The sequence below is a fragment of the Diorhabda carinulata genome, chromosome 1 (assembly GCF_026250575.1).
Source record: "Diorhabda carinulata isolate Delta chromosome 1, icDioCari1.1, whole genome shotgun sequence".
In the NCBI taxonomy this organism is placed as follows: Eukaryota; Metazoa; Arthropoda; class Insecta; order Coleoptera; family Chrysomelidae; genus Diorhabda; species Diorhabda carinulata.
The window spans coordinates 8,739,968-8,766,434 of record NC_079460.1 but is presented as its reverse complement, the minus strand read 5'-3'; the positions used below and the strand labels follow the sequence as shown (position 1 = coordinate 8,766,434).

The window sequence follows — 26,467 nt, the reverse complement described above, 5'->3', positions numbered from 1 at the left end:
AAAACTGGGCAGAATACTTAAAATTACAAAGAGGAAGCCACATCCATTAGATAAATATTTATCTACCTCGGCGAATAAAGAGGGAATTACCGTTAAATTTCGTTTTAATATACTAATGTAATAATTTATACAAAATATTCTTATACTGTTCCACAAATAACTGCTTTTAAAAGCGGACAGATTACTCAATTTTTCTTACCGTTCAATAATATGAATAGAAAAAAGTTTTAGAAGAACACGTTTCATCAATAAAATTACATACAAGTATCTATAATTTCAATATTTAAATAAAGAACAGCACTAGCTCATTACTAATTGTCTTAATCTCAATTAATAATCTTACAATATTTATTTTAAAAATACAATGTCTCCCACTGTACTGACTGCTTATAGTGCATTCCACTAAGCATGTAGAATGGACTTCGAGGCATTTTAAGCTCAAATAGGTTATGTTATAATTTGTAACTCATCGAATTTTTTAGTGGAGTGCTTAATTGATTTACACTAAAGTAAAATCAAAATAACTCTTGCGATGATAGTAAAATATTTGGTCACAAGAATGCTTCAAAAGTACTTATAATGTCCCAAACCGCAGCAAATAATGAGATAAATTCACAGGGTAGTAATCTGCTTTGCTTGAGTTTTGAAAATTCTGTTAATTCTTTATAGATAGGCATATATTCCTGCGGAGTTCCAGAAGTTTTTTATAGGGTGGTTTCGCTTGTGGGTTACATCGGTATAGTTTCGTATTGAATTTGTATGAGAATGAGCTATGTGGTGAGTACACAGAAGGTCAGATTTAGTTGCAGTTGCAATGTTACCTATCTTCGGCCATATGGCTGGTTAACGAATTCTTGAAGTTTCACGGAAACCGCAGAAAATCTGTAGCACCGACGAGAAGTTTTAGCGTTTTTATATTGAAGCCAATAGTTCAGAACATTTTTCAGGAAAAAGAATATATTATATATTTCTCCTGCCACCTATTGTTGTTGATTTATTACAATATTTAATTACTGAACAAAAATTTTGTCAGAAAGCAATTGGATGTGCAAAATAGGCATTGCATATTAAATTCGAGTTCGATGAATAATATATAGAAATGTTTCTCTTTCATGACTGCGATTCTTTAAATAGTTATCCAAACGTCAGTATTTTAACGTACAAGATATCAGTTTTCTTAGGTATATAATTGGGATTGACATTATACTTCAGCCTTAAGGTCTATTGTACCCCTTATCAGATCTATTCTTGTCCCCATTTACAACTCGCCTTTTAGTCACAGATTTCGAATGAACTTAAGTATATTTGCAGGCTTTGTGGCTCTATATTCGCTCATAAGGAAACCTGCGAGGTGTGTTGATTGAAAGTGACGGATGTCCAATTCGTAAGAAGTAGTAACACCATATCTTCGAAACCACTGGTATATTTTTAATAACTAATAGCATCTAACAGGAGTAAAGACCACAGTCAGCATGACGGTGACCAAAGTACATGTATACTTAACAATAACAACTGTCTGTCCACACATTAGGCTGATTCAGATATATATGCAAAATATGATGTACTTTGACAAAGACAATACTTAATCGAATTTTATAGTTACAAGATTTTTTATTCATTGGCGTCGCGTTTCTAACGGGACGTGTCTTTCAATTAGATGGTTTTGATTAATTGTGGCTTACAATTAACCTTATTAGCTTTTAACGCCTTTTTGGTCACAGAGGCCAGCAGGGCACATATGCCACATCCAGGAAATAAGTTATTTAGGTCAGGATAGAAATAATTACTTTAATAAAATAAAAATTTATTGAGAAATCACATGCCATATTTTTGTAATTAATAAATAATATATGCAAAGGATTAACTTAGGACAATAAACATTAATATATTGACAGCTGCAAAAAATTAAATATCTTTGTCAATATTTTTAAGGACAGATAAATTGTTTACTATTTTGTTTTTGACAAGCAGAAACGTTTCAAATTTTAAAATAAAATAGCACAATGTTCGCATTCATCGATGAAACCATTGTGTAGCTGTTGTACAAAGTTAACATAATCCTTCAATTAGATATACGCTACAAACAACACGTTCTAGAGCGGGGCGCTTTTAATTTGTGCTAGGTAGCGGTAGCGGAATGAAATTTGTTAAATCGACTGTGTTCTGTGATCAAACGTCAACTACGTCTATGGTTGTAACCTTCCATAAAAGAAAAATGATTGAATTCGTTTATAAAGATATGAGAAATGAATTGGAACTGGGGTACTCATATAGTGGAGTGGAAATGCACTAAACAGTTGATTCAAATAAAATTCCTATATTTCGTAGATTTTGATCCAATTTGATTGGCCCAAAGTATAACATGTTTTTTTTATATTGTCAAATAATCTAGTTTTGTAACTTATAATATGAAAAATCCTATTTGATATATAACATATAACCAGTTTTAAATGATATCGATAAAAAAATACTAACACGTCCAAATTAGGATGAAAAGATAGTCATATTAATTAATCTGTTTATTTGGATTACCAGTTGAAATTCTATCTATAACTGAAGAAGCAAAAAAAGCATGAAATATGTATAAATTTATCTATTTGGATACATTATTGAAGCCATTTCATCTAATTAGAAATGTGACGCTATATTTTCTGAGATACAAGAAAAGTAAATACTTTTAGGAAAATGATTTTATTAATGTTCAAAGTAATCAATGCCCAAATAATTGTTGAATTACGATCTATCTCTTCCTCCGTCAGTAAACGTCGACAAAGACAAAGTTTTTTTTAGGTTAAAGAAGAAACAGGAATGATACGTGCCCAAATCATATGAATAGGGTGGATATTCTATGAATGTTACAGTATTTTTACGTCTTGAGCAAATATGACATAAATATTCCATTTTTTGTCTATTTGTAGATGATTATTCTTTATAATTTGTATATAAATATTCATAAATGTCTTCAATTCAATTAATGATTACATCTCAAGATTTCAATATTATTTGGAATTACATATCATTTAGCTGAGCTCTCAAGTCGTCTAAACTAATATCATTATCTGCAGTAGCCTCTTCACATTCTTCAACAATGTTATTGTTTGGTAAAGTATATGCCAATTTTATCCCTTCAGCTACAGTAACTTCTTCAGTAACATTTACACTTTCATCTATCAGACTTATGCCCCATTCATTATCTTCATGGACAGATTTTTCTTCTTTTGCTTCAACTGCAATTTCTGGTTTAGGTTTTAAAGCAAACTCTTTTTGTCTCAACCTACAGTTGGAATCTTCACAATTTGGATTTGGTTTTAGAGTCATAGTTGGGAAAAAATCAGTCAAAGCACTATATCCTAAATAATTACTAACAATCCCAAATTGAAGAAGGTGTTTCAAACTATTTTGGACCAAAAATCCTGCAACTATACCCATAGTTGTTGGAAGACTAGCTGCACAGACCCCATCTCTCTTCAAAGTCTTCTCATCAATGTTTGATGCCACAATCAAGGGAGGAGCACACTGAAAAAACGTTTAAAAATTAAAATCACAAGATTTGTACATAAAATTGACGAGTATTCACTTTATAAGTATAAAATAAAAATTACAATAAAATTCAATATTTACTTACAGCAAAACATGCAGTTTCTCCTGGTACAATGAACTGGATGTGTCCTGATACTGCATTTTCAGACACTCCAGATTCAAACCAAGATAAATTGAATTCATTACAAGCTGTATTTATTGCAAATCTAGCTTCAAAGTTATCTACACAACTTAATACTAAATCTACTGGACCTCCATTCAAATTACTAGTCCTAGAAATGATATAATCCATTAAAACTTATTAAGATCCAGATGATTAACATGTATACATGTACAATTTTATATGGACTATGGAAATGGTTTAATGGGAAAAGCAGATAATCTACTAAACACATGAACTGGTCAATTTAATATAATGGAAAAATTATACCCCATATGGTGTACTTTTTTTGTAATTCCAAATAAATGGTTTTTTAATATTTCCTTTATAATTAATTAATGCTTGTTATTTTGAAATCTACAGTTTCAATTTTTAATATAGAAGGTAGACTTTATTAAATAATGATTACCTTAAAACTTCTGTGAAGTTATCAAAATTATCTACAGTAGTAATATTATAGTTATAAGTTCGAATATCAACATCGGGGTTTATGTTTCTGAGAGTTTCAGCTGCAGCTTCTACTTTACTTAACCCTGATTGATGAGGTTGGAAAAATAATCTATTCATATTAGCAAGTTCTACTTTATCGTAATCGAATAATATTAATCTTCCAATACCACATCTTGTAAGCATTTCAGCAGTTACACTTCCAACACCTCCGACTCCTACTACTGCCACTGTAAAATCTCGGATTTTTTCATAATTGTTCACTATACCCATACGTTTAAGTGCCATTAAACGACTAGAACAGAATGTTATTGTGACAATGTTTTATAAAATAGGAGTTTTTACCTGTATGGATTAGAATCTGTTACCTCTGAAGACATTTCTTTAATTTTTTCTCGTACATTCTTTTGAGAAGCTGATAACTTTCCTTCTAATTGTTTGATTTTCGCTTGTAATTCTTCTACGGTTGACATTTTAATTTTTCGCGAAAACTACTAATAACATATGCTAATATAATATACACCATATGCTCAGGTATTCTAGCAAATAGTAGACAAATATTGTTATTAGTCCTAGATATATCAACGTCACTGGTACATCATTGGAGACACTAAACAAACTTGATAATGTTTATCTATGGCAACTGAATAACACACATAATACTTAAAAAATACTCACGATAAAAAATATAAAGTTATAATGTACATTTCAAATGCAATTCGTGAGCGAAGTTGCATGTATTTCGATGTAAAACTGACTCATTTTTAATGAACTTTGCCAACGACTTTGCGATGAATTTCTTCTCGAAAAACAATCAAATGAAATCAAAATGCCAAATATGACAATCCACATAGTGCGCATGTGTCATGCATGCCACGAAGTACACAACTTGGAACTTGCAGCATACGTATAATACTTCTATAAGGAAAGTTTCTATAAGTGGAAGCTGTTCCGACTAACGAGGACAGAATGACAACGATTTCTCTATCTTCCGAGTCTCCAGCTCGGTTCTGCGCATTCTCAAGAATGTGCAACATGTACGAGGTATCTCGAATGAGAGAAAAAATAATATATTGTCGGCACCTTAATAGTGGGACATTCCTTCCCGTTAAAACTCTGCATATAGATGTATTACATATATGGCAGACAACTTCTGTGAACCGCATCAGCCATATAGGTAATAATTACGTATTTTTAGTCTTAGCAAGGTTTTTAACTTTGAATTGCATTAGAAATGCTAATATTGTTTCTCGTATACCAAGCAAGTGTGCTGTGTTTCCACTCCGTTTGCGAATTGCATAGAAACGTACCCTTATTTTTTGAAAATATTGTATAATTAAAGTCTATGCATAGCGCACTTGTCATTTGTCTGATTTCTTATGTCAAATTGAAAATTTTCTGTCAGGTTATGTATAACAAATTGTAAAATAGGATGATAATGTATTCTTAAGAATTTTAGAGCTTTAACGTTATCATTACAGGAATATTCTATAGTTCAGTATGCGGAATAGTGGCGAAAAAACATATAAAATATTACCCAGTTAGTTTATCCCTATAAATTACTAGTAGTGTATAATCAATATTTATATTCTAGATAAATCAAAATACAACAATAGGCCATTCACAGCAAAACCAATCCATATCCGAAGAATCGAACAAGCGTTAGACTTAAACATGTTCTTTCAAAATGTTAATGATCAATTACAAATAAGTAGTGATTCTGATGACTCTGATGAAGATGGAGGAAGTATGAGTGACATTAATATAGAGAATATTCTAAGAGGTATATTAACACTATTTTTTATGTAATAGTTGAAACATATATTTTTAGATACCGAACCAAATTCTAAAGAATATTACAATTTGAAAAGTGTTTCATCTAGAAGAAAATGGCTTGCTGATGTTTTACTTGAAAACAATGACAGTACCCCTGATGATGTCCAATATAAATATGTAATGGGGATGCACTCTTACCAGAAATTTTTGAGAAAAACTAAAGATGTATGTCCTAAAAGCCTATATTAAAGTAAATTCAAATTAAGTTGATATTTTTCAATGACACAGCAAAGATTTTAAGTAACAGTGGAATATATGTCATTCTCAGTTTAATTGATTATGCCTCATTTTTTAGAACTGTGATAACTATAGATACTATGGGGCTGGGTTAATAAGTGCAGTGGATCAATACCCGGAAATAGAAAAGAATCTTCCTGTTTCTATGAAGAAACACAAAATAAAAACCGATGAAACTTCTAAGTCACCTTTATACCATCCTGAAATTTTAGATGAAATATCTGTAAGTAGCTTTTTCATGGCCAGCAATGTATAATTCCACATCCGCTACAAATAACATTCTCAATAATGTTCAATGTTGTATATACTTCTAAATAAAATAAAAGTTATTAAAAGCTACAAGACCTCAATTCTTGACAAAGTAAAGTTTTAGTTCATTACTAAAGTATCATTATTGAATGAAGTCTTTCATTAGAAATGTTGATTTTAGCTCAACTGCAGATAAGTGTATTGGTAATATTTTCAATCTTTTTCACATGTATATTTAATGGTATATGAATAGCTACTATTGTAAATATTGGTATTTTAGGATGAGCCGTGTTTAGACTTGAATCTTCAGAATGGCATGGAATTTCAAGCAATGGAAGAAATTGAAGATAAATATATACCGACTGATTATGGACTTAATATTGCCAGTCAGTCAGTACCTGTAGTGCCAATGAACATGAATATGCCAAAGAAAAAAGCAAAGAAGTTTAGAGATGAAGAGTCTCGAAGGAAATGGGAAGATATGATGACTATTAAAAGAAAAAAGCTTTTCACCAATATTGTTAAAAAAGAAATTGGGAAGCAACACAGATCAAAAATTAACAAACATAAAGAAATGTTGCTGCAATGTAAACGAGTTGCTTCGCATTGTGTAAAATATGCACGACAGAAAGCAGTATGTATTTAAATTCACAAAATTAAAATTCTTACCCACACCTAATTTGGGCTTATATCAATTTCAATTTCTTAATTCATCTAAAACTGAAATTCTAGTGAAATTTGGGTTTATATATATTCATTTAACTGTAAAGATAATGTATTTTAATTTACAATTATTTTGAAATTTCTTACTCTACTTTTTAAATTAGTCAATTGGGATAGGATCTTAAAATTAATTTCCACAGCATAATATTTTTTGGAACAAATGAAATCATGTATACTAGTGGTGCCCAATCTTTTTTTTGTCTGCGGGCCAGATTCAACATGACATGAATGATGCAATGTATACTCAATGGCGGTGATCCTTTTGATTGCAGCACTTTTTGCATTAATCTGGCTACTAACCCAATATGCTGACTAACCATTGGTTGGGCACCATGTACATAAAAAATGTATGATTTTTTTATTTGAATTATCAATGTAATTCATTGCTTTGGACAATTTATAAAAAATATATATTTAGTGTCAACTCGCACGCGGGTCGGATTAAGCCTCTTTGCAGACCGATATGAATATGGCCCGTGGCCATTAAGTTGAGCACTGCTGATGTATAATATTAACATTAGACATTGGTTAGTATGAGAGTATCTAGACACGATTTTGACAGATTTGAGCTTTTTAAATAGAACTAAACCATTTATTAAGTTTCTGTCAGAGTAATTTGTATTATATTCAATTTGATTTATATTCTATTTTTCAGCTTCAAAGTGCAAGAATAGTAAAAGAACAACAATGGAGAATGAAAAGATTAGCGAGAGAAAACATAGCATATTGGAAGCGCTCAAGGAGATTTGATAGAGAGGTTAAAAAAAGATTAGAAAAAGAAGCTGAGGAACAAAGAAAGATTGATCATGAACTAGTTGAAGCTAAACGCCAACAAAGAAAACTTAATTTTCTCATTACACAAACTGAATTGTATGCCCATTTTATGTCTAAAAAATTAGGTCAAGTATCTCCAGAAGAACAATTGAGAATATTAAGTCAGTTAGATGAAGAAAGTACAACAAAATTAAGTTGTGATAACTATGATAGGTGTGTAGTTTTTTGTCTTGAATGCAAAGCTGAGCATTTCTTTACAACATGAAACTGAAAAGTATATCTTATTCCATTAGTATTCTGTTGGTTTAAAGGAGATGAGATTATATATAAACATGTAGAGATAGGTATAATTGAAATCCCATCTCTACACATATGTAGAAGTTTGAACTACGACGGGTAGCTGAGTTTTCCCAAAAACATATGGATAATCTCGTATATCACCATATCACAGAAAAAACCTCATGACCACTACTGATCCCCCTATCTGGTGGTGACTGATTTCAAACCTTCTATGTGCTTTTTGAACAAGAACATTAGGACAATAGACCATTCAAGAATCTAGGAGTAAGACAGGTTAAATTAATTATACAGTGACATGTCTGTTAACTGTATTGACATAAGACAGAAGAGTATCAGCCCCCTGTTTTTACCCGGCAACATCTGATCTCCTATGTCTTTTGAAGTTAATGCTAATAAATCATGTCAGTTTCTAAATTATCTCAAAAATTCCCATTTATATATTAGGAGATAAGGGTAGTTATGTCAAAATGTCTGATGACAACTATTGTGGCCACAGTTTCATATTTTAAAAATTAGTCTGTTTCTATTTTCGTCACCATACTGTTATGTTTTTAGTGAAGGAATGAAAGAATTGGCCAAGAAGAATGCAATGGATGCTTTCCAAAGTGAAAAAGCAAGAACGAGACACTTTGATGATCAAGCAAATTCATGTCTAAGTGAATTTGACAATATTGAAGGGGAGCATCCACAGCCTGAAATGTTTAGAGGGAAATTAAAAGGTTATCAATTAAGAGGAATGAATTGGTTGGCAAATTTATATTCTCAAGGTATTAGTGGGATCTTGGCGGATGAGATGGGTTTGGGAAAAACTGTACAAAGTATTGCTTTTTTGTGCCATATAGCTGAGAAATATTGTAAGTATGCAGCAATTACACAATTCACTTGTGAAAATTGCTACACCTTAATTACCTGTTGAAACCTTTAATAAAGTCAACAAACATTTGAACAAAATGTTTAGAAATAATTCGTCTAAACTCATCAATGTCTACATTACTTGTTATTTGGTTTTAGCTGTCTGGGGTCCTTTCTTGATTATATCGCCTGCTTCAACTCTTCACAACTGGCAGCAAGAATTAGCCAAATTTGTGCCCGATTTTAAAGTAGTTCCTTATTGGGGGAACCCAAATGAAAGAAAAATCCTAAGACAGTTTTGGGATCAAAAAGATATGTATACTAAAGATGCAAGCTTCCATATTGTAGTAACTTCATACCAAATTGTTATAACCGATATCAAATACTTTAATAGAATTAAATGGCAGTATATGATATTAGATGAAGCTCAAGCTATTAAAAGTACAAGCTCTATGAGATGGAAAACTCTTTTAGGTTTTAGTTGTAGAAATAGGCTTTTGTTGAGTGGAACACCGATACAAAATAGTATGGCAGAATTGTGGGCTTTACTACACTTTATTATGCCTACACTATTTGATTCACACGAAGAATTTAATGAGTGGTTTTCAAAGGACATTGAAAGCCACGCAGAAAATAAAACAGGAATAGATGAAAGTGAGCAGTATTTTTATTTATACTTTTCAATATTTCTATTTACACAAATTGTAGTTGAAATAATAATATTTCATGAAACAATAAATTTTTAATTCTTTTTTATTTATATTATTACTAAACGAATGAAACTATATTTGACATTTTGTCTTGTAATTTAATAAATTTCAAAAAGGATATCCAAAATAAATAACAATTATTTATATATAAAAAACTAGCCATAAAGCATACTGCCTAGTTTTCATGAAGTAAGTACTTTGAAACAAATTACCTTGATTTAAAATATGTTGTGCATTACAAGATTATATCCAGTGTTAAATGCGAATAAAAAATGTAATATTCAATTTAAACATTAGTAGCAACCCACTTAGGTTTTACACTGGTAGCAGTACATATTATACCTAGGTACATGTTTTTGAGTAATAGAACCTATCAGCTTGATGTGCTGAATATCAAATCAGTTCAAATGCGCGTTAATTTTTTGTGATAACTCCCCAAGGTATTAAAATTTAGTACTGTAAAATATTATAAACCATCTAAATAGCTTTCCAATTACTGTATTGTATGTGACCATTTTTTGAAGATGGTTCTAGTAAGTTAACCTTAAAAGATAAATATATGCCATACCCTACGTTTTTGTCCATTAATAAATGATAAATATCCCACCATGCTTTAGTTTATTTAATTTAGGATATATTCATTTACTATATAGCTGCACAAGTGTGATTGAAGTAATGGAGTTTCTAGTTTGTAAAAAAAACCACTAATAATAATAGTGACAAAATTATTTAAAACTATATCAATTAGATTAGTAGTTTTAAAAAATTGATTTTTTTCAGAACATCTGTCAAGATTACATATGATACTAAAACCATTTATGTTACGAAGAATAAAGAAAGATGTGGAAAATGAGCTCTCTGATAAAATAGAAGTGATGGTATACTGTCCACTTACAACAAGACAAAATTTATTATATTTGGCATTAAAACAAAAAATTAAAATTGAAGATTTGTTGCACTATACAGTTGGGGGTGGGGATTCCCACACAGTGGATAAAAATTTTACATCTAATTTAATGAATCTTGTAATGCAATTTAGAAAAGTAAGTAGTTTTTAATATTGTTACAAAATCGACATTAAGGAAGCTTTTTCAAATGAGCAAAACTGTTTTTTTGAATTAGTGCTCGGCACGGTGTGGGCTTGCTATATTGTGAAATCCATGAGAAATTGGGATATTTCAGGTAACCTTTTGATGTTAACTTCTAAGTTAAATTCCGGAGTAGCTGCAACCATGTGAATTAAGGACAAGATTTACAACTACAAAATTTGAAAATAATGTAGCTTAGACACAGCAAAGCATTTGCAATTTAACAAATTCTAAAAGTATGTACAGTTTTCTGCAACAAATTTTTTATTTGTCGTCGCAAATCTATCCATAATTTATAAAAATCAAAATTAGATGATAGAATTTTTATGAGCAAGTTGGAACCTATAGATAGATATAAATCTCAAATCAAATACTCCATTTGAGCAAGATGGAAGAATGGAGCTGTAGAACTATACAACATTATAACTAAAATAGATACTAATCTAGAATTACTCTACATTTATTGTTTTCTGATGAAAAAAACCCTCAATGATAACTGGTGTTGACATTAAGACAATAATAACATCTAATCCGGTTAAAGTAAGATTTTTAAAATTTAACCTCTCTCTATAATAATTTTTAATATTATAATACTGTCTATTTGGATCTGTTCAATCCACGTTTCCTTTCAATTTTCGTTTTACTGCTTATAACTCATGTAGTTATTCCGGCATTAAAAATAAATTAAAAAATATGATATAGAAATGTCCCTAAATTCGACTGCTAACGCTTTAGGGGAAATTCCTTGGGTCAAATTATGCCTATCAGGATAAGGAAATTATGTCTGCAAACACATCCTTTCCTATATACAGGGTGTTGAAGTTTTAAAAATAAAACGAATTTAAGTCTCTCGTCGATCAGAGTCCGGTAGAAAATGAGGAGAAAAAAGATCTTGTTGGTCGTATACAAGCAGCAATAGAAGAAATTTCTAATACGCATAATGTTTCCTGAAATATGCGTTTATCAATGCTGCGAAGAGTTAGGGCTTGTGTAAACGAAGGAGATAGACAATTTGAACAGTTGCTTCAATTTATTGTGTTTCACCTATTTTGAGTTTAAGATGTATTAATTAAATACTACATTCATATTCTGCTTTATTTATTTGTAAAATTTTCATCTGAATAGTATTAGTTTTAATTAAGAATTTTTGGAAAACCGTTTTAGCCTAGTAGGAGAAAACACTTTTTCAAAGAAAACGTGTAGTTTAACGAGCAAATATCATTTTGTAGGATACCATTAACCTATCGATGTAAGTTGATTCAGAAGAAACTGTTTTTGGGAGGTCACAAAATGTTTTTTTGGAAAACGGTTAATTGTAACGTAGTCAAATGCTATTTATTTTAGGAATGATGGTAGAATTCGAAAATTGAAATAAAAATAAAATTTTATCTATTGGCGGAGAATTCAGGGGTGGAAAAAGGGTCCTTGATCTCTACTGCACAGTAGTTTATCAACATAATAATCGTCAAAAATTTCCAATAACAATCGATCACACCATTTGAAATTTATCGACAAAAACCTCATTTTATTTTAACACCCTGTATCTTGAGAAGGATGTGTTTGCAGACATAAGTTCCCTATCCTGATGGGCAGAATTTGACCCAAGGAATTTCCTCTATAGCGTTGGCAGTCTGGCACCTTGTATAATATTTCCATATAATATTTTTTAATTCATTTATGTATATTATTTCCTTTTGTATAGTTATCAAAATGTAATGTATACAATATGTTGAGAATAAAACGAAACAATAATTTATTATTGTGATAGTCACAATTATGTGTAAAATTAATGTATAGGAGACGAAAAAAAACACATCTCACAAATTAAGTACAGAAAATGGAGTAATATTACAAGTAGTTGTTCTTCCGTAGTTTCATTACTAGTCACTTACCGTCTGATCTTCACTGGAAACATTAAATAATGAACATAATGTTAATATTTGGTGTAAAGGTTTACTATCCTTCTATAATCAATGTTTATATTCAATATAGTAAGGCAAGTGTTAGAATTGAAGATTTTTGGAAATAAAAAAAGTAGATATCATGAGACGATCTGAGTCTGGCTATCCAACAATACCAGTTATTGTATTTGATAAATTCTGTTTTTGTTTTAGGTTTGTAATCACCCTGAACTTTTTGAAAGAAGGGATGCAAAATCACCTATACGAATATCTTCTTTACAGTACAACATTCCTTATCTCTTATACGACTATAATGTTAGAGAGGTTTTAATGTGGAAACTTAACAAATATTTTGTTTTTACGCCTGAATATATATCCAAAGCCATTGGAAACGATTTTTGCAACACAATTTTCAATTTCTGTTTGGGCTTAAAATTATCTTTTATAGATATTTATAAAATTTTTCAAGGAGATGTTTTGGACAGGTAATAGAATAATTTTTCAGTAAATATTGAGCAAGATTAATATTAAAAGTAATTTTGAACCTCTTTATTTTATTATACACTGAGTTTTAAAATGTCCACTTCACTTTGCAGGAAATTAGCATTAAGTTTTCAAGATTCTAAATTTTCAAATGGTAGATAGGATAGAACAGAAAGTAGAAGTTTTGAACTATATTATTAAAACATTTTTATTTGCTTTTCTTGTGCATCTTAGAAAATTTTTAATTATGGCAACTCAAATACATGTCTTCTGAAATGCACCAATTTTTATAAGAATAAAGTGTTCCCACAGTTGTATGGTAAAAACGTTTTTCATATAGTGGAGATTTGTGGAAATGTGATTTAAAATCAGCTGAATTTTCTTCTTCATTGTGGTTTTTTCCACTGCATAGTATCAACATTATGAAATAAGAAGTATTTTTTGTTAAACATTTTTATACTGCCTATTTTGTCTACTAGTTATAGATTTCTTTCAACAATTCAAATTTGTATTCCCAACTTTCAAATTGTATTTAATAATTTCCTCTTTTAGGTGGCGAAATTATTTTGAGCTGGAACGATCTGATGAAATTTTGTTTCATAAATATTCATGGAATTCCAAATTTAGTCAGATGCCTATGTTGAGCCTACGACATTGTTTGCGACTTAACAAGTGGCATATACAAAGTAGCATTGTTCTCTATGATTTAATTTTTACAAGACATAATAGGGGAAATAGAGTTTTTTACAGTCATACCAATCATTTGTATCATTCCATGCCTGAAACTATAGAGCACAAGAATATTCGTTTAAAAACTAAAGTAATATATTCAGAAGATAATTCTATTATTGATGTCGTTAATGAAGATGGACCCGTAAGTAAATAATTTCCTTTTAGACGGATTGGTATTTCTGGCTGTTCGTTCTGGCCGCAAATGAAAATGGTAGCCTGTTTTTAAGACGAGAAATATACCGGAAAATGTTTTTTCATATTACAGTAGAAATCCCTAGAAAACCCCCGCCAGAAGCGACTCAAAGTTCCGGAAAATCTGTACCGAAAAACCGACAATGTATAGGCGTAAAACTTTTTTTATATTTTTTTGGGGGACTGTAACTAAGAACGGTGCAGTAATACCAGAAATCGGATTGGTTTGAAAATCCTCGTAAAAAGCGATTGAAAGTTCATACGAAAAAAATGATATGGTACACGCGTGAAAATTTTTTTATATGCTTAGCGATATGGCTTCACTTTTTCAGCATACACTGTGGTAACTGTAAGTTTCCATTTGAGCCAACGTCAAATTTAAACTTTCATACTTTGAGCGTAACACGTTCCTAACGTGTAGTGCTTTACACCATTTTTCTAAAGACACTGTAAATTTTATAATGTAGGTTTCTTGTCTGTCACGTTTTTCACTTCTCAATTTCTTTGGGGAATTACTATTAAACATGATGCTAGAAGTATAACAAAACTATGAAATATCCATACCTCTACTACGACAGTTAGTTACTGACCGACAGAGCGGAGCTGCATCGGCATCCTTCCAACGTCATATTGTAAGGCCCATCCCGAAAAATGTTACCTGCTCAGATACGAATTTGTAGGATGAGTCCTATATCACAGGTCATTCATTACCTGGGAAAGAGCAAAAATTCACAAAAACTTTATTAGAAGCACTGGCTTTCCTTTAGAATTCAAAAACGGACTTTTTCTATTGAAATGACAACGTTGTCGTTTGAAAAAAAGGAAAAATGTGTTTCTAAAAATTGCAGGTAATAATGATAGTTTATAATATAGCATTATTTTAATCGAAACTTATACATTTGCGCCAACAGAAATTAAAAATTAAAAACTGAGAATGCGGCTTGAAATCGGGCGCGCTGTACAAAAATGAAAATACTCAGAATGTTTTCATATTATCAAGGTGATTTTTTTAATTTGGGGTAGCAAAAAGAGATATTTCAAATGGAGTCATGGAAAAAAGCTTTCGATTACTTTTGATTTGACATATAATTTTTCCGGCATATTTCTCGATGATTATATTGTTACGAAGAGAAAAACTATTTGGCACTTAAAACACATCATCGATCTGACTCGTCTTCTTCACGGGTAGTTGATCATATTATTCCTACATGTTTTATCTGTTAATATTATATATAACTCAGTATAAGTAATGTGTTTGAATTTATTTTTACATGTTAATTTTGTGATAATTTTAAAGTATAAATAGACACAGCAAAGTTTTATAATATGTAAAGATTATCTTAATCTGTGGCAACTATTTTCTAACACTCTTCTTTGCAACTTGCTCTTCTTTCTTTGGTACTTATTTAGAAATTTTGATTCTAGACGACTTTCCAATAAAATAGCTGATATCATTAGATTGTTGAATCAAATCTTCATATCAGTTTTGCTTTTTTTTCATTGCACCTACTCTCAATACCTTCAGCAATAATTAATAGGGCGTCTAACGGTAACAAATGACTGTGATATACTCCAGAAGTAGATGACATAGAACTTTTTGCTAAAATTTTCATTTGCGACCAGAACGATTAGACAGAAATACCGTTTGGTGATGAACTAACTTTTATCTAGCGGTTTACGAATTCAAACGTCTTGTACCAAATCTTGGACTATTTGCTGTTTCTAGATAATGAGTTGATGAAATTATTTTTGTCATTGCATTCTTAACTTTTCAATGTATCTGCTAACTCTATTGTAATAAAAAATATATACAAGATAATCCAAAACTATGTGCATTAATTTTTAAAACTTTTTCAAAACTAAAACTATCTGAAAAAACTGTTGATTACAGAATTTATATTAGTAGTAGTAGTAATAAAATATGCTCATTAACGATAGAATGAGAGATGTTTTGATATTCTGGCAATTTATAGCTTTCACTATTTGTAATGTAATTATTTATATTATATGTTCTTTCAGAAACCAATACAAAGTCCCTCTACAGATTTTCCTTATATAAAAAGGGAAACACAAATTTTTGAATGTACAAAGACTGAAATTCCCGCCTTTTTGTTCTACAATATGCCCAGAGTAAGTATCAATATTATTTCAGTAAACAATTATTCTCATCAGATGCCATTAACAATAAACTCCTCTTTTTAACAAATTCTGTGTATAATCGATTTCACAAACATATTTCCTCAAAGAAGACTTGAGAGAGATTGAAGTCCGTTTAGGTAGACTAATTCTGCTTAACCGATTTTTGCAAACTTTGGTCTTTTCACAATTATTTTCCACCATTGTATAGTTAGCTGTAATTGAGTACAGCTATTAGTCATATAAACGCAGAATACAATTTTACGTTTGAAATAAGATCCTACTCGTTCCTATGTATGTGAACCATTTCTAAAAATTCTTCTGTTCTTGATTTCGTTTCGTTTTTATAATTGAATGCCTTTTTGATATTCGTTAAGGTATACCATATTGAGCTGAGACTATATGTATAGTGGAAACTACTCGTCATATTTGGAAAATTATATAGGAATTATGTTAAGAGCAGTCTTCAGTCAAAGCATGTGCAGTTGTCTACAGGTATACTGGAAGTTGATACCAACTTTTCTGGTTATTTTAATTCGAAGTCAGCTTCTGAGCACCTAAAATAATGTTTTTGAAAAATTTCCAAAGAAAATTTCACGTTTTATTCAAATTCTGTAGTGTCTCGCTTTGTTGCAAATTTTTGTGTGTGAAATATCTGTCAAAATTGAAAAAAAAAAATAGGAAATAATGAAAATATGAACCCTTTAGCTATATGATGCCTGAAATACCGTTATTTTGGAATTCATCTTTGATTCTGAGCATGCTATAAAAATTAGGTGTTCCATTTAAAAAAATGTGAGGATTCCTAAACAGTTGAAAATAATATAACCATTATACTGTTTCACTGAAACTTTGCTCCTTTTTCTTTTAACCACTTCCGTATGAATACAGATATATATATATATATATATATATATATATATATATATATATATATATCTGTATTCATACGGAAGTGGTTAAAAGAAAAAGGAGCAGTTTCAGTGAAACTGAAATATATATATATATATATATATATATATATATATATATATATATATATATATATATATATATTTATATATATATATATCTTTTCAATTTCTTATTTTTTAGACCTTTTGATATATTTTTTTAAAAAATTTTTTAAAAGATATTTTGATAAAGATATAAAGTTAAAACCTCAATTTTTATCTGTTGAATTATATTAAATAAAACTAATTTTGAAATATTTTCATTATTAATCATGTTTTATTTTAGGTAGCCTCGGCATCCATTAGTCTATATTGTTATTCTCGTAGAGCAGCTTGGGATTATAAGCGTCATGTAGCAGATTATAGTTTTAATTCATTAAATTATTATTGGTCTAGAGCAACAAATAATACATTTAACTATAAATCAGCTGAAAGTTTATATCCGCAACCATTTAGTTGTGTAGATATTATAAGGCCAACCAATGGCTGGTCGAATATAGTTATTCCAGATAAAGAGAGTTTAGTGACTGATTCTGGAAAATTATCAGTACTTGATGGGCTACTGCGAAGACTTAAAGAAGAAGGACATAGGGTTTTAATTTATTCTCAAATGACCAAAATGATCGATCTCTTAGAAGTAAGTACACATTTCAACTGGAACTTACTATGAGCTATTACGATAAATAGTTTAACTACAAAACAGGTTAATTTGAATCGTTCTATTTAAAATTGCAATTAAATCCTTTATTAAAACATTCATATAACAAAAACACCTTTAAAAATAAGTAAGTTCTTAATTTAAGCTATTTGTATGTATTATACAGTGCTTACAAAAACTTTCCTGCTAATCACAGCCTACAGATACTAGACATGATTTTACGTCCATATCTCCATATAACCTAATTTACCTCTAATGACTCGGAAAATTTTATGGATCGTGCATTTTAGTCTAGCAGTTAGTTAATATTTGAAGACTATGGATGGAAATTGACCCGATTTTTGTATGCTGAAAATCAGACTTAATAGCACCATTTTTCAACAGTGTTAGCTCCATTGGTAAGGAACATTTGTATAATGCTGAATTAGATTAGATGGACATGAAATCACATCTAATATCTGAAGTTTACGTTTGGCATGGGTATTTCTGGACACCCTGTATAGTTTGAACAATATATTTGGTTTATTTCCTATATTTATTCTATTATCTAAGAAACACTCGTGAACTGCAACTGTTTTGTAATTTGAAGAAGCTTTGTGATTTCCAACTCATTTCTCTCTTCATACATAAAACTGATATATATTTTGAAAAGCTCCTTAAATATTTGGCTGCATATATTCGCCAAAAGCTTCTTTAAATTGTCATACCACTATACATATCTTGTTTTTGGAACTGTAAGGTAATATACTTGTGTACAGCACAAAGTAACTTTTTAACAAGATCTGTGTAGATTATATTTCTTAGAAATATAGAACCATATTGTAAAAAAGATTATTAAAGATATTTCAAATACAAGTATAGAATCATAAATGGTGAAGCTTCTATAAAAGAAATAAGATAAAGACAATTATTATTTGTAATTGAATACCTATAAATCAGCAGTAATTATCGAAAATCACTATTTCTCTTCAAAAATGTACCATTGAGTTTTTAATAAAAATTGGTTAGTCTATATCAAGTATTTTATATTAATTTTTGGTAATAACTGCCATATAACTGTTTTAGGAATATATGTGGCATCGACATCACAAATATATGCGCTTAGATGGATCTTCGAAAATTTCCGAACGGAGGGATATGGTGGCCGATTTTCAAGCTAGAACCGATATTTTCGTTTTCTTGTTGTCTACAAGAGCTGGTGGTCTTGGTATCAATCTAACAGCAGCAGATACGGTAAGCGTTGTTGTACATTGCAAGTTGAAAACTGTTTTTTTATATATCAACAAAAATAAATTTCAAATTGTTTTACTAATAGTAGTAAATATTTATTTTCTCATTCATGTTTTAATTGTATGAATGTATACTTGGATATGTTTTTCTACAACCATTGTTATCTAAGTTTTAATTTCTGGAACAGTTATCGATATACTGAACAAACATACCGTTTACTGCTACACTAACAGAATATGTCACCATGGTTTATTTGTACTGTTATCAAATTAAAAACTAACCCAAACGTATTTCACCTTTAATATGAAAATAAAATTTAATATTAGATTCAACCCGTTTTTTCTCTTTTGCAAAAATCTGGAGTGCTTTTAATCCTTTAAGCTTTTTTAAAGCTAATGCATATTATTTCACTGGGATGTAATGTTGCTTTTTTGTCTCACCTCAACATCTCTAGCTTGTTCATCTTTATTTATGTGTCCCTTTTAAAAGTTTTTTAGAATACTAAGGCAGCCAACCACACCGTAATTTGCGACATCGTCTGTAATGAATGTTGTAATCCCATATTTGGTAAACTAGTCCCCTAATCGTGTAATGCGTTCCACATTTCGATATTGATTGTTTAATTTATAGATGTTGAATTTGATACATGTTTATCTCAAATTTCCCATGGGGTAAGTAATATCCATAGCACACATCCTTAGTCTCGTAGACCGTGTTAGTGGCTCACCAGGTGATTTTTTATAATGATACACCATGTCATCTAACCAAAATCAAGTAAATTTCACAAAAGCGGCATAGTTGCAAAGTTGTCGTCGCTCCTGAACAAAACCAATAGCATAAACTAACGCAACTATCCAATATTCAATACTTTATTTAGATGTTAAGTTCAGATAATAATTTTGAAATGAATCAAAGGCTATTATTTACGTCAGTGAAAATGAAATGGGAATGCAGTAAATCTACCAGCTCTTAAAAAAAAAAAAAATGAGACAGCGAGTAATCTTCTACTATAAACAGCATAGAAAATATACGAATATTATTATAAATGGAATGGCAACATTATAAAAAGGCAAAATCTTTTTCAGAAAATGTTTAAGCTTGTAAAAAAAATACTGTATGCACTGAGTACATACCTGTGTAACTTAATGTATTCCCTGTTTATAGCTCTGTTCATAACAAAGAGGAAAATTTATCAATGTTAACCATGTTTCCCCGTTCTATACTTTTTAAAGCACTTATCAAATATGTACGCATGCAACAAGTATAAAATACTTTATTCTAATATAGAAAATTGTTATTATTATTATTATTGAAATTTGTTGACAAACATTTAAATATATCATGCCAAAATGATTAATTATAGTGCTTAGTAGTATTGTGTAAAAGTAATTAGGTATATTTCTATTGCTGTGAGAAGCATCGTGACCAAATACTATTTGTTACTAATACATATAAAAAAATTGAAAGAAATATAGTTTTCATTAATTCATATTAACTTTTCAGTTAATTGAAAAGAATAAATCTTGAATGTGTCTATAAGACTTATTAACAATTATCAATATCAATTAAATATTTTGCTCTTTTTCGTAGAATCTCCAAAACCATCGGGTCGGCCAAGTATATTCATTTCAAATAAAACAAATTTGTTTGGTTAAATTACTAAAAGCATTAAGAAATTTTTCTTCTTCTATTCTTCAAGGTATTATTTTAATTATATATTATTTCATTAATAAAACTGAACCTTCTCTTGAAATATAGATACTATTATAAATTAATGGATTAACTGCCACTGGGTCCCCTTTTTATTATGATATACAACAATGATTCTTCCCTAACATTTTTGTGCGAAACATGTGTTCTACATGTATAACTGACCTGTTTTTGTTACTTTTCAAGTTAGTTTCTTCTACAGCAACAATTGTTAATTACCAATAATTCGGCACGGAAAATCAACAGATAAATAGATACTATACAACAAGTGATCAAAAAAGCTATGAGTACAACAATATGCAAATGCTTTTCACCGACTTCAAACAAACATTCGACAGTCTAAAAAGGAGGACAATATAAAGGACATGGAAAAAGTACCAGTACTTCTAAAGGTGATAAGATTGGTGAAAATGACCATGCTAAATTCTAGGGTATGGGTAATAACCAAACACGGACCATCTGAGAAATTTGAAATAAACGCGAGGGGGTAAGCTGTATTGTTTAACATTGCAGTTGAAGGCATAATAAGGGAATGTAATATTTATGTAAGTATCATTAATAAATCAATACAAGTAATAGCATATGCTGATGATTTAACTCTATTAGCAAGTGACCGAAAGAGTCTTGAGAGTACATTAGAAAAAATTGTAGGAGATGCAGGAAAAAGTGGATTGAAATTAAATTAAAAAAATACTAAACATATGGAAATTGGAAGAAAGAAGTTCACAATCAAGACACAGTAAAGATTGAAAAGTAAAGATAAATGACCTCATCTTCGAAGTAGTCGATACCTTTAAGTACTTAGGAACAATCGTAAGCTGCAAAAATGCCACAAAGAATGAGACAAAACAAATAATTCTTGCGGGAAATAATAGAAATTAATAGTCTATAATACTGCGATAAAACTAGTAGTTACATACGCCGCTGAAACTATGAGACTAACAAATATAGACAAAGAACAACTAAGGATTTATGAGAGGAAAATAATTAGGAAAATTCATGGCCCATTGAAAGTTGGAAATATTGAGTATAGAGGACTTCATCATCTATCAGCCATCTTCCATCCACTGCTGGATATAGGCCTCCTCTAGTTTAAACCATCTATCTCTATCTTGAGCTGTATGTATCCAATTTCCTACAATTTATCCATTCTTGGCCTCCACTCCAATATTCTTTTCGTCCATCTATTATCCATCATTCGGGCTACATGGCCTGCCCATTTCCATTTCTTTTGGGCTATAATTTCAATAATGTCCTTAACGTTTGTTCTTCTTCTTATGTTCTCATTTGTAATTCTATCCCTTCTCGTAATTCCCAACATTGCCCTTTCCATTGCCCGTTGCGCCACTCTCATCTTTCCTGCAGTTTGTCTCGTGAGGGTAAGCGTCTCTGCCCCATAGGACATCACAGGTATAACACACTGCTCATATACTTTTCTCTTTAGGCTTATTGGTAAGTCTGATTTGAAGGTACTACTCAACTTGCCAAAAGCTATCCATCCTAACTGTATTCGACGCTTTATCTCACACGTTTGGTTATCTCTTCCTATACTCACTTCATGGCCTAGATATTTATAGTCATATACTTGCGCTATCTCATTATGTTATCATTTGTTACCAGATTTGTCATAAATTTAGATAGAGGACTTATGAACTATGAAATTAAGAAAATACTAGAAAATAAGTATATAGTAATTACAACAAAAATAATACAATGGTATGGACACATTAAAAGAATGGAAAAACGGCAGGGAAATTACATAATGGAGACCGAACGAGAAAAATTGCCTGGTAGACCAAAAAATAGATGCAAAGATCAGATTGTGCAAGATATGGAAAATCTGAGAGTACATGACTGGAACAAACAGATGCAGGACAGAAAGAAATGGAGAACATTAGTCGAAGCTTCAGAAATATGTGATAAGCTGTAATTAAATAGTGATAAAATCTGGGATGACCACAGGGCCAAAAGAGCTCAATTTGTGCGGCTAAAATTTTCAATAGAATACATAGCCCTGTATATATATATATATATATATATATATATATATATATATATATATATATATATATACACGAGGATGTATTGATATCTAGTTAGCCTAGACCAGTTTCATGCATAAACAAAATATTGCGTTACCATAGCAACGAATAATAACTTATTAGAGGTGTCAGTTAAAGTTTGACGTCAAAAAAGTGAACTAGAGTTACGCAATAAATTAAAAGAAAAAAGATGTCCACCGAAATTGTGAAAATCGAAAAATTGAAGTATTGAGCCATCATCAAGTACCTTTATTTAAAAGGGTTAAGAGGTAAGCAGATTTACTTAATATGCTTAATACCCTTGGTGATCAATGTCCTTTGTATGCGACTGTGAAAAATTGGACTGCAAGTTTCAAAAGAGGTAAATTTTCCATTGAAGATGATGACCGATCGGGAAGGCCAGTTTTGTGTCGGTCCTCGAAAATATCGATGCAGTTCATGACATGATTTTATCAGACCGTCGAATTAGGCTAAAACGGATATCTGAAGCACTGAATATTTTATGCGAACGCGTTCATCATATAGTTCACGTCAGTTTGGACATGAGAAACATGGATCCCCAAATGTTTGAATGTTGACAAAAAGCGTGCAAGGGTAGCAGCATCGCGTTTGATCTGTGCTCGATTTGAAAACAATGTAGACTTCTTAAACCGAATTGTTATGGATGAGACTTGGGTACATTTCTACGATCTAGAAACAAAGCAACAATCGATGGAATGGCGACACTTTGGTTGGGTTAGACCTAAGAAGTTTCGTGTCCAAAAATCTGCTGGTAAAGTTCTTGCTTCAGTTTTTTGGGATTGCCGTGGAGTAATCATGATTGATTTTTTGGATAAGGGTAGAACAATAACTGCAGATTACTATTCGACATTACTGACCAGTCTACGGAAAAAAAATAAAGAGAAAAGACGCGGAAAGCTATCCAAAAGTGTTTTGTTTTTGCAGGATAACGTCCCATCATACAAATCTCATGTTGCCATTCAAAAAATTCGTGATTTAGGGTTTGAATTGATTGTTGGTTACACCTTACCTCGTATTTTGAAATCGAGTGATATGAGCAATTTTTCTAACGTAGCCGTATAAAATTTTTGCTTCCGCATAAAATAATGACCATAGCAAATATATCGTGTGAAAATGTGACCACGGATGACATTTTCTCATTATTTACGTGTAATAATAATAAAAGAAATGTATAATAGCATTACACAGTGCTTAAGACTGCATTCTGAATATAAAGTGAGTTAACAATGGAAAGTTTAATGAAACGGTGTATGAATTTGATAGTAGCGCCCACGATACAGAAAATAATTTTTGGGCTTGTGAATACATTCACCCATTATGTGAGAAGAAAACGTGAATGATTTAATGATTTCTTTTAAATACTCTGATTTGAATTATCATTGAAGATAAATGTACTTTAATTCAACTTCTTTTTCATACGAGGGGATACAAAACATAGGAATTCATACAAACGAATGATTATAATAAACATAATTATACATTTTTTAAAACAATTTGTTTTTGTCATTCTGTTACCGGTTAAATTAATTATTTTTTCTTCGTGTAAGTCACCACTCAATAAGTCGTGTGACTAACTAGGTAAAACACATTTTTTGACCAAAATCGATTTTATTCATCAATGTAATCTCGTTCAAGAGCAATACGATCATTCCAACGCTTGTCGATGCCGTGCTTGTAGAAGGATTTTCCTTTCGTCTCAAAATAGGCATCAGTTTCAGCAATTTCTATCTGATTTGAGCGGAATTTCTAACCGGCAAGCAATTTTTTGGGATCAGCGAATAGCCAGTAGTCACTAGAGACCAGATCTAGACTATAAGGTGGGTGAGAAAGAAATTGGAAGTGTAGTTCGTTTTATCTAATATCGTTGCTATCGATTTGAGAATCGGTGCTTTGTCTTGGTGAAACAGTGTTCTTTTCTTCGAAATATGAGACCGTTTTTCCTTGATTTTTGCAGTCAAACGATTCAACAACTTTAGTAGTATTCTCTATTAATTGTACCTCCCTTTTGGAGATGAACAATATATTCCATGCGCACCCTAAAATACTGAAGCCATAACCTTCCCAGTTGACTGTGGTTCCTTTGACGCTTCGGACGTGGTTCACCGGCTGCAGTCCATTCAGATGATGATCGTTCACCATAATCGGTGTCTGTACTGATAAAACTTTTGAAGCCATTTCTGAGCTTGTACAGTATTTTTTTCATCCAGAAGCAATGCTAAATTAACACACGAAATTCTTTTGAGAATAACAAAAGTCGCTTCAATTGAATACCTGTCACTTCTTTTTGACTAATCGAAATGTCATGAAATTTCACACGTAGTCTTTTGAAAATTGGAACTTTATAAACGTGGAAATGACAATGGCAGCGCCATCAGTGTTCAGTTACACTAAGTTATACCAATGAATAAATTTGTAAGCATACTTAAGATGCAAATATGCAATTAAACTAGAAATTTTACAAAACATAATTTATAGAAGCAAAATCGATCACTTCAATCACTATTTTGATCTTTGTCAGATAAACTATAAATCTTCATTGAATGCATGAGTATCCATCTCAGTATCCTTAAAAGATTAACGTTGAGGCAAGTATCTTAAGTGACAAAGACCTCATTGGTCCTACATTTGTTGAGGAGTAATGACAATTCCAGATTACGCTTTTAGTTGAAGTAAATACTGTTAAATAAATAACAAAATCACTGCACACTTCAAAGAAAAGTATAGCAACCGAAACACGGAATATCTTACTCAAACTTTAAATAAAGACGGGACTATGTTATTGTTAACAATTAGGTGAATACACAGTGAGCTTTATTTTAGTGCTTCCTGGAATAATATTTACATGTACCCATAATTTAACTTGTAACTTCCAGTTCCATTTTATTGAAGTCCAATTGACAATTGACAGCATGTCATAAATTGTTTGTAGTTTTGTGGGAATCTTGCACGTTTTTGTTTCACATAATGCATTATTTTGAGAAGCAAGACGGCAACTATTATTTGGAAGGGTTCAAAAAGTTTGAACATCGCTAGAAACAGTGTATAGACTTAAAAAAAGACGGTTGAAAAATAAAAATGATTATGGGAAAAATGTGCGGTGAATGTGAGAGAATTGCAGCAAAGCCCAGAGATGATACCTGTTTTACCTATACAATAAGAACACCAGAGCAACAAGCGAGGAAAGTGTTAGAGAGACAGCAAATAAAACTAGAATTCTTATGTGTAATGCGAGCAAAACCAGCAGACTTAATTTTTCCTGTAGGGTAACCTTCCAATATCAATTGCAGTAGACAGTTATGCGAGGATCAATCAATATTTTATAAAAACGCACGGCACTCATACCAAATATAAGAAATGGAAAATAATGTTTACTCTCCGTATAAAATTCAGTAAATATCTAAAAAAACCTGGAGTCCACATGGACCCTCATCTCCACCGTTTACCAATCAAAACATCGAATCGTAAACACAAATGCATTTCTATTGGCCGGGGC

General features: G+C 30.9%; 2 protein-coding genes across 3 annotated transcripts in view; one reads left to right on the top strand and one right to left on the bottom strand.

Annotated features, from left to right (window-relative positions):
• Positions 1-1,787: 1,787 nt before the first annotated feature.
• On the bottom strand, positions 1,788-5,008 carry LOC130895179 (ubiquitin-like modifier-activating enzyme 5). Of its 2 annotated transcripts, none has more exons than XM_057802395.1 (5): positions 4,826-5,008; positions 4,493-4,766; positions 4,110-4,442; positions 3,626-3,812; positions 1,788-3,516 (listed from the first exon to the last, which is right to left on the bottom strand). In XM_057802395.1, the coding sequence occupies exons 2-5, from the start codon at positions 4,618-4,620 to the stop codon at positions 3,010-3,012; spliced, it is 1,155 nt and encodes a 384-aa protein (XP_057658378.1). In that variant the 5' UTR covers positions 4,621-4,766; positions 4,826-5,008; the 3' UTR covers positions 1,788-3,009. The 2 variants fall into 2 exon arrangements, with proteins under 2 accessions (XP_057658378.1, XP_057658458.1); XM_057802475.1 differs by having other exon boundaries at positions 4,493-4,686; positions 4,826-4,963.
• A 499-nt stretch (positions 5,009-5,507) lies between these two features.
• The window catches only part of LOC130895828 (chromatin-remodeling ATPase INO80), a 48,200-nt gene continuing 27,240 nt past the window's right edge, over positions 5,508-26,467 (top strand). The window contains exons 1-14 of the mRNA XM_057803382.1: positions 5,508-5,687; positions 5,742-5,930; positions 5,979-6,148; positions 6,279-6,443; positions 6,750-7,103; positions 7,848-8,179; positions 8,822-9,120; positions 9,278-9,772; positions 10,609-10,871; positions 13,031-13,302; positions 13,853-14,174; positions 16,244-16,354; positions 17,600-17,950; positions 19,037-19,204. Of these exons, the coding sequence (XP_057659365.1) occupies positions 5,648-5,687; positions 5,742-5,930; positions 5,979-6,148; positions 6,279-6,443; positions 6,750-7,103; positions 7,848-8,179; positions 8,822-9,120; positions 9,278-9,772; positions 10,609-10,871; positions 13,031-13,302; positions 13,853-14,174; positions 16,244-16,354; positions 17,600-17,950; positions 19,037-19,204 (3,531 nt within the window). The 5' untranslated portion in view covers positions 5,508-5,647. The remainder of the gene's footprint in view (positions 5,688-5,741; positions 5,931-5,978; positions 6,149-6,278; positions 6,444-6,749; positions 7,104-7,847; positions 8,180-8,821; positions 9,121-9,277; positions 9,773-10,608; positions 10,872-13,030; positions 13,303-13,852; positions 14,175-16,243; positions 16,355-17,599; positions 17,951-19,036; positions 19,205-26,467) is intronic.